The 9172-nt window shown below is 45.8% G+C and overlaps 1 protein-coding gene across 1 annotated transcript in view; it reads left to right on the top strand.

The window, feature by feature from the left end:
* Positions 1-6415: 6415 nt before the first annotated feature.
* CACNA1F (calcium voltage-gated channel subunit alpha1 F) overlaps positions 6416-9172 on the top strand; it is a 40631-nt gene continuing 37874 nt past the window's right edge. Inside the window, 1 exon segment of the mRNA XM_004606451.2 lies at positions 6416-6477. Within this exon segment, the coding sequence (XP_004606508.2) occupies positions 6416-6477 (62 nt within the window).

The following is a 9172-nucleotide window of genomic DNA, read 5'->3' as shown; positions in this document are numbered from 1 at the left end:
CCGTTGTTTATCTATTTGCTCAAGCGGGCACCAGTAATGTCTCCATTTTGAGACTTGTTTTTAGTGTTTTTGGCATATCCAATACGCCACTGGTAGCTTGCCAGGCTCTGCCGTGCAGGCAAGACACTCTTGGTAGCTTGCTGGGCTCTCCAAGAGGGGCAGAGGAATCGAACCCGGATCTGCTGCGTGCAAGGCAAACGCCCTACCTGCTGTGCTATCACTCCAGCCCACCTAAAACCAAAAATCATAAAAACATGTCAGCAGCACTTATGGCAATTTCAGATGTGCTAATTGTGTATAAGGCAGTATCAAGCATGCTTTTCTTATAGAGGACCAGAAAATCATTGTCAAAGTGTTATGTATTTGTATCAAGCATAAGCTCAGTCAAAAAGCAACATTTTAAAGATGAAGACATTTTAAATAATAAAAATACAAAGCCCCAAGTGATAGTCCAGTGGATAGGGCATTTGCCTTGCACACAGGTGACCTGAGTCCAATCTATGTCACCCCATATGGTTCCCAAAGCTTGCCGGGAGTGATTCCTGAGCTCAGAGACAGGAGTAAGCCCTAGGCATAGCCAGGTTATGGCCAAAAAACAAAACAAAATAAATCATTAACTGGATCATTCGCATTGAATAAACTGAGGAGGAGGAATAAGAGTTGAAGGAAATTCAAATATGTGACTGGGGATGGAGCAATATTATAGTGGGTGGGGTGCCTTGCATGTGCCTGACCAGGGTTCAATCCCCAGCAACCATATGGTTCCCTGAGCACCGCCAGGCATAAGCCCTGAGCAGTCTGGTACAGCCTAACACCTCCACCCTCTGCAAATCCACATATATGTGGAACCACACAATTAAAAGTAGTGTTAAATGTCAACTGTGTCCACATCATGTGTATACTGTGTTAAGCATTATAAACTCTACCCCTGTTGTTAATGTAGCAACTTCCTGCTCATCACATTTACATTGTACCAGGTGTAAAGAATTGAGAGAAGATTTGTTTATGGGCTTTTCTGGGTTTTTGTATCTGTTTTGGGCCACACCCAGTGGGCTCAGGAGACAATCTGGAGTGCCAGAAGTCAAGCCCATATAGGCCGTGTACAAGGCAAACGCCCTATTGCTGTACTATCACTCCAGGCCTCTAGAGATGATTTGAAGAAAGGGAATGATGTGTGTAGTCCCTATGCAAGTACTATACCATTTTCTATAAAGGACTTGATCATTCACAGATTTTTGGTATCAATGAGGATTATGGAACCAAACCCCCTCAGATATTAATGGAGCAATCATGCTCGCTTCCTAGGCTTGAAAACTAATTCATTCACGTAAACCACATTGTACTATGTGCTTGACACATACACAGTAAGAAAGCACTACATACAGCTAGGGACCTAGTTTGATGGACTGGAGTCCACCACAGGAGACTCAAGGCACCTTGCAATCCCCTAAGCACAACTGGGTATCACTCAAGGAAAGCAAAAACATGGCTGGAGAGATAGTACAGGAGTTAAAGAACTTGCCTTGCACACAGCTGATGCAGGCTTGATCCCCAGCATCACATAGGGTCACCCTCTCAGCCCCACCAAGAATGATCCCTGAGCAAAGCTGGATGTGACCTAAAATCCAAAGAGAAAAAGGAAAACAAATTAAGTAAAACAAAGGGGCTGGAGCGATAGTACAGTGGGTAGGGCGTTTGTCTTGCACACGGCTGACCAGCTTCGATTCCCAGCATCCTATGTGGTCCCCTGAGCACTGCCAGGGGTAATTCCTGAGTGCAGAGCCAGGAGTAACCCCTGTGCATTGCCAGGTGTGACCCAAAAAGCAAAAAGTAAAAAAGAAAAAAGAAAAAAAGGAAAGCACTAAGTCACCGTTTCTAGTATTTGAGCATTCAATAAAATAATTTAAAATATGAAAATGACAAGGAGATCTGAGTAGACATTTCTTCAAAGAAGACATTCACATAGACAATAGCCAAAGAAATATATTCATCATCAATGATTAGGGAAATGCAACACAAAACCAAAATTAATATCACCTCATATCTACTTGAATGGCTATTATAAAAAAGACCAAGAAACAAGTGTTGACATGAAACCTTGGTACACAACTAAGGGGAATGTAAATTGTTACAGCCACTGTGGAAAACTGAATGAAGAATCTTCAAAAACATTAATATCAGGACCAGAAAGCTAGTAAAGGTGTGAAGGTGCTTGCCTCGCATGCAGCTTCCCCCAGTTCATCCCAAATACCATATATGGTTTCCTGAGCAACGCCGGAGAATAATCCCTGAGCCAGAGCAAGGATGAAGTCCTGAGCATAGCAAGGTGTGGACCCCAAATAAAAATTTATTCTAGATAGGATCAGAGAGAGTCTACATGCTTAATATGTTTGTCTTGCTCTCAGCCCTCCCTGGTTCAATCCCTGGAATCATATATGATGCCCCAAGCACCATCAGGAGTAATCCAACCCCAAGCACCACCAGGTGTTGCCACCCAAAATTATTCCAGGGGCCAGTAATGAGGCTCAGTAGTAGAGCTCTTGTATGGTTGAGGCCTTGGATTCAATCCCTGGCACTGCAAAATTGCTAACTAAATAAATATAAATATATTCTTTTTTTTATTAGTTTATTTTTAATTAGAGAGTCATCGTGAGGGTACAGTTACAGATCCATACATCTTTGTGTTCATGCTTCCCCCATACAAAGTTCAATAACCCATCCCTTCACCAGTGCCCATTCTCCACCACCCGTAAACCCAACATCCCTCCCCCCCTCCCCAGTCCCGTCTTCCCCCACCCCACCCTGCCACTATGGCAGGGAATTCCCTTCTGTTCTCTCTCTCTGATTAGGTGTTGTGGTTTGCAATAGAGGTGTTGAGTGGCCATTGTGTTCAGTCTCTAGTCTTAAAAAGTGCCCCACACTCAGAAAAACTGAGATCATGGGCCAGAGCAATAGTACAGCAGATGAGGTGCTTTCCTTGCATGCAGCCAAGCTGGGTTCAATCCCTGGCACCCCATAGTGTCCCCTGAGCCCCACCAGGAGTGATTCCTTGAGCACAGAACCAGGAGTAAGCCCTGAAGGACTGTGCCCCTTCCCCCAAAAAAACATTCACTCTTGGGACTGGAGCCATAGCACAAAGGGTAGGGTGTTTGCCTTGCACGTGGCCAACCTGGGTTCGATTCCCAGCACCCCATATGGTCCCCTGAGCACTGCCAGGGGTAATTCCTGGGTACAGAGCCAGGGGTGATCTCTGTGCATCAGCCGGGTGTGACACAAAAAGCAAAAAAAAATCCACTCTGTTTCCATTGTTGTCATCAGTCTCGTCCATATCTATGCACAACTCAGTCTCTGAATTTCTCTTAATCCCCCTTTTTTTGTTTTATTTCCCACCCTTTTTTATTGAATCATTGTGAGATACAGAGTTACAAAGTTGTTCCTGATTGGGTTTAAGTCATACAATGTTTCAGCATCTTTCCCTTCACCAGTGTATATTTCCCACCACCAAAGTGCCCAGTTTCCCTCCCCTGGCTCCCTAGTCTGCATCTATGGCAGAAACTTTTCTCCTTCTTCTCATTCTCCTCCTCCTCCTCCTTCTTATCCTTCTTCTGCTTCTTTTCCTTCTCCTTCTCCTCCTTCTCCTCCTCCTCCTACTCCTCCTTCTTCTACTTTTTCTCCTTCTTCTCCTACTTCTCCTTCTCTCTCTCTCTCACACACACACACACACTCTTTTAGGCACTGTGATATGCAATACAGGTATTAAAGGGTTATCATGTATATCACTTTACCTCCTTTTGGTACTCAGTTCTTGACCAGAGTGATCATTTCCAACTACCATTGTCCTAATGGTCTCTTCTCTGTCCTAACTGCTCTCCCCCTAAAAAAAAACCTGTGGCAAGCTTCCTCCCATAGACCTGACCTCCTGGCCCTCATTTCTAGGTATTAGTCTCATATTATGTTTTTGTTATATCGCACAAAAAGTGCAATCATTCTATGTCTAGCCCTCTGACTAATTTCACTCAGCATGACACTCTCCACCACCATCCATGTATAAGCAAATTTCATGGCTTCATTATTCCTAGCAACTGCATAGTATGTCATTTTGTAGATGTGCCATAGTTTCTCTATCCACTCACGATTCTTGGGCATTCAGGTTGCTTCCAGATTTTGGCTACTGTGAACAAACAGTGCTATGTTGAACATAAGAGTGCAGATGGCTTTTCTGCAGTGTGTTTTTGGACCCCTAGGGTATATTCCCATGAGCTGTATTTTTGGGTTACATGGAAACTCAATCCTCTATCTCCCTTTCCTTCCATTTTGTGTTGCAATTACTTGGGAGCACACAAATACTTGGGGTAGTCATACACGGTACTCATCCGAGGTCCCTAACTACATGCAGTGCTTGAACACTTGCCTGCCAGGGGTCACACTCATTTCCTTGTAGGGCTCTTACTCATTCTGGTTGTTGTGCTTCCCAAAGCTTCTGCCCCTGGCCAAAGTGCTTGCACATCTTTAGTGGCACATTGGAGGCCACAGCCTCTAGTTTTGGTATTTGCACATGCCTGACCGCAGTGTCTGAAGATAGCACATTCGGTGGTGTGCTAGAGTGCACATTGCAGTGCAGCTGGGACACTCCACTTGTGGGTGGCACTAGTATTCTAACTCACACCCTTGTCCTGTAAGGCTTTTTGCCACTAAACTCTATCCCAGCCCTTTCTGTTCTGTTTTGAATTGCATGCAAGGAAAGCATAACAAGGCCTCCAATCTTGTGCGTTTTCAAAGGAGGATGACTTTTCTAGATCCTTTTTATAGTGATACACATTTTCAAATCATTGTCAAATTCCATGAAAAATGGTAGGGTGTTCAGAGAGATAGTACAGCAGGTAAGGCACTTGTGTTGCACAGAACTGATGCAGGTTTGATCTCTGGTACACCCTATAGTCCCTCAAGCCCACCAGGAATGATTCCTGAGTGCAGATCCAGGAGTAAGCTCTAAGCACAGCTGGGTGTAGCCAAAATCCAAAAAACAAAATAAAATATTAAATGTAGGGGGTTTGGAATTTTGGGGGGACTTCCTTAAATCTCTATGTTACTTGGGAAAGAGTCAACTCCCTTACAAACCACAATTCTCACTATTTCAATGAGTTTATTGACTAGATCTGTTTGTTAATTTATTTTCATTTCTTTTTGGGGTTTTAGTTTTTGGGCCACACCGGGTGGTGCTCAGGGCTTGCTCCTGGCTGTGCACTCAGAGATCACTCCTGACAGGGCTCAGGGGACCATATGGGGTGCTGGAGATTGAACCCATGTCTGCCACATGCAAAGCAAGTACCCTTCCCACTGTACTATCTCTCTAGCCCAAGATCTTTTCATTTATTTAGGGCCTCTTGAATCACTTGATAAAATGTGATTTTCCCAAGGAAACATTACACATCTATGACGTGGGATCTATTCCTAAGTACTTCCAATTTCAAATACATGAAGAAAAATACCACTTTTCCTATTTTAGTTCCTGACTTTTGGTGTGGGTATGAATTTAGCACATTTTGTAAAAAGCAATGGCTTGGGGGCCAAAGAGATAATGTAGAGGGTAAGGTACTTGCCTTGCAAACAGCTGACCTGGGTTTGAACCCCAGCATACCATATGCTCCCCTCCAACCCTGTCAGAAGTGATCTCTGAGCACAGTGCCAGGAGTAAGCTCTGGACACCACTGGCTGTGGCCCAAACCATCCCAAAAAAAACACAAAGAAATGTAGCCCTAGCCATCCCAAAGCTGGCTTGGAACTCACATCGATACCTAGGTGTTCTATTGACTATAAACAATTTCACAATCACCAACATTAAAAAGGTCACTCTATGATTATAATGGATCAATACCAAAGCAAGAGTCTATCATAATTACTCCAGCAAGGAAGGTACTTGCCTTCCACACATCTGAATTGGCATTTACCTCTAACCCCTAGCCCTGCTAAGAATGATCCTTGAGCACAGAGCCAAGAGTAAGCTCTAAGCACTGCCAGGTATGGTCCAAAAACAAGCAAAAAATCAGTACCAGAGCAATAGTGCAGTGAGTAGGGCACTTGCACATGGCCAACCCAGGTTCAATTCCCAGCATCCCATGTGGTCCCCTGTACAATGCTAGAACTGATTCCTGAGTGCAGATCCAGGAATAACCCCTGAGCATTGCTGATTGTGGTCCAAAAGAGAAAAAAGCAAGAACAAAACTAAACAAAGCAAAGCAAAACAAAACATTGTCTTTTTATTACTGAACTCTAGCCCATGAATTTCCATCTTTGCTCCAGATCACCTGTCATCCAAACCTGCTTCCGGCCCCTCCCTATGACCTTAATCCCTCTAAAGCCTGGGGAAAAAGGAGGCTGTGTGCAGATGGCTCTTCAACCTCCAAAGGAGGATGTCATGTCGACATCTGAAGGCGAAAAAGGTAAGAGTAACCATCCACCCCTGTAGACCCTTGGAGCGAGCCCAGACTCTGCTCTACCCTGAGCAGCTCCTCTGAACCCTCCCCCTCGGGCCCCCAGAACCCCACTCTCAGGGAGCCTTCGGGAGACCAGAACCATATCAAGCATCCCCAAACACAGCCTCCCTGCCACCTGGCTGGCCCCCAGGCTGACCGAGACTCTGCTTCCCATGGACCCCCAATCCTACCCCTAACCTGAGTCCCAAACCGCAACCCAGGCCCAATCCTGGACAAGAACCTGTGCCACTCCCAACTCCATGCATGTTCAACCCCAACCCCAACCTTCATCCGCACGTGAACCCAGCCCCAGCTAGCACAGCTGCAAGAGTCCAGATCCTGATGTAGATTCAGTGTTCCTTCAAATGGGCAATACCACCCCACTCCCAAGCCCGCCCCCAGGAGGCACTGGAGTGATGGCAGTGTAGAAGTAGCCTCTGTTGCTATGGGAGTCACTTTTGGCCCTTGTAGAGCCAGAGTGGCACAGCAGGTATGGCACTTGCCTTGCAAGGGGCCCACTGGGGGTTCAACCCCCGGTAGCCACTAAGGTCTCTAGGAGGGGTTCTGGGTACAGAGCCAGGAGTAAGCCCTATGCATCACGGGGTGTGCCTTGCAATAGCTAATCCCAATTTGAATGTTCTCCCCTACAAAAAGGTAGAGTCCCAGGGGATTCCTCTGAGTCTTTTTTTTTTCTGAAAATGGGGTGGTAAGCCAAACAAGTTCTGATATAGACCTTATCATATGTTCTTGGTTCACTTCAGCTAAAGCCCCAACCCCTGGGTGGCAATTCTGTGAGTGAGTGAGTCTGATTTTCAGGAAGCAGAGAAATAGGGGGGAGAGAGAGAAGTAAAGAGGGAGATAAGGGGGCTGGAGCGATAGCACAGTGGGTAGGGCGTTTGCCTTGCATGCGGCCAACCTGGGTTTGATTCCCAGCATACCATATGGTCCCCTTGTTAGGGTCCAGAACCCGCACAAAGAGTTCAGCCAGTAATGCAATAAACAAGCGGAGTTTATTCAAGCCAGCTAGCTGGGGGTCAAGCTTCTAGGCACACAAGCCCAAGCAAGACCCCGAGGAAGGGAAAAGCTACTAGTTTTATAGTTATTGCTTATGTCATAGCCTGCACTTATGAATTTTAACAAAAGCATAAGTGAAAATGCAAGTTTCATAATTCAGAAGAAAACATACTTTCAAATAGTACAAACAAGCAGTTACAGATAGGTGATCTAGACATGTTTTCAGAACATTCTGGCAGCTACACACCCTGCTTGTGTCTGGGTGGCTTCTATAGACAGTGAATAGCGGTTATGAAACTATTTGCTAAGGCCGAATTTTCAGCCCAGTTGTCCTTCCCTTGCAGATGGCCAGGGGGGAGAAGCGGGGTTTTAAGAAAAACAAAAAGATTTCAGTAAAACAAAACGTGAAGCAGGAACCAGGCATGATGGAGTTGCTCCTGCCCCGCAGTGTCCAACACCCTGAGCACCGCCGGGGGTAATTCCTGAGTGCAGAGCCAGGAGTGACCCCTGTGCATCCGCTGGGTGTGACCCAAAAAGCAAAAAACAAAAAGAGGGAGATAAGGAGGGAGAGGAAGAAGAGGGAGAAGAGGGAGAGGGAGGGAGGGAGAGAGGAGTAACAGGAGGGAAAAGAAGAAGGATGGAGAGAGAAAAAAGGAAGAGGAAGACTGAGAGACAGAAGGTGAGAAGAGGGAAAGACAGGGAGAAAGTGCTGGATGTTGGTAGGAAAGTGTGAGGTGTAGTCAGAGAATGCCTAGGTTTGGCTCCCACCTCATCACATCAGTTCACCTCTTATTTGGCATCAATTTTCTCACCTCACAAAATGGGGAGATTGCATGCCAGACTTTCCTCTGAATGCTGAACTCACTGAATCCTCACAACAGACACATTGAGCATCCCAGCATTTTCCTGATTCGCTCATAGCTACCAAGCAGTAGAGTCAGCGATTAGACTCAGAGAGCTTGTTTCCTCCTAAGCATCTTAACTAGGCCAACCTCTGGCCCTGGGGGGCTAAAACAAGGCCAAAGTTTCCACCCACTGGGAATGGCTTTAACTGAAAACCTCAAAGCAAAATTCAAATCCCACTCAAATGCAACTTTAAACTCATTCTAAATTCTAACCCCAGTGTATTGAAATTCTTAGTCTTAATCCCCCAAAATGGTCTCAAATGCCACCCACTCCCACCAGTACTTAAACCCAACCCCCAACCTACCATTTGAATTCAACCTTAAGTCTGCCCAGAGCAATAAACCTGATTCTTCATTTTTTTTTTCATTTCTTTGTGTTTGAGAGGGGTGGGGTGGGGAGCACAACTGGTGATGCTCAGGGTTTATTCCTGACTCTGAACTCAGGGATCATTCCTCTTGGGACTTGAGGGGGGACATAGAGGTGCCAGGGATCAAACTGCCACATGCAAGACTATCCCTCCAGCCTGATCCCCCATTTTATATGTCCTTTCCTAGTTTATTCCACTCTACCCTTCCCTTTTTGGTTGATGTGTGAAGGCACTACAGTATACCTTTTTGGATGTAATGCACAATGAGTTTGCACTTTACAAAAATAGGGAGGGCGGTAGTTTGGGGACCACACCTGAGAGTGCTCCGGGGCTCCTCCTGGTTCTGTGCTCCCCTTGGCTCCAGTGATACCTGAGGGTCCATGTGGTGCTGGGACTGGGACTCACACCCAGG

The sequence above is a fragment of the Sorex araneus genome, chromosome X, assembly GCF_027595985.1.
Source record: "Sorex araneus isolate mSorAra2 chromosome X, mSorAra2.pri, whole genome shotgun sequence".
Classification (NCBI taxonomy): domain Eukaryota; kingdom Metazoa; phylum Chordata; class Mammalia; order Eulipotyphla; family Soricidae; genus Sorex; species Sorex araneus.
Note: the sequence above shows the minus strand (reverse complement) of the source record. Positions and strands in the feature narration are given on the sequence as shown.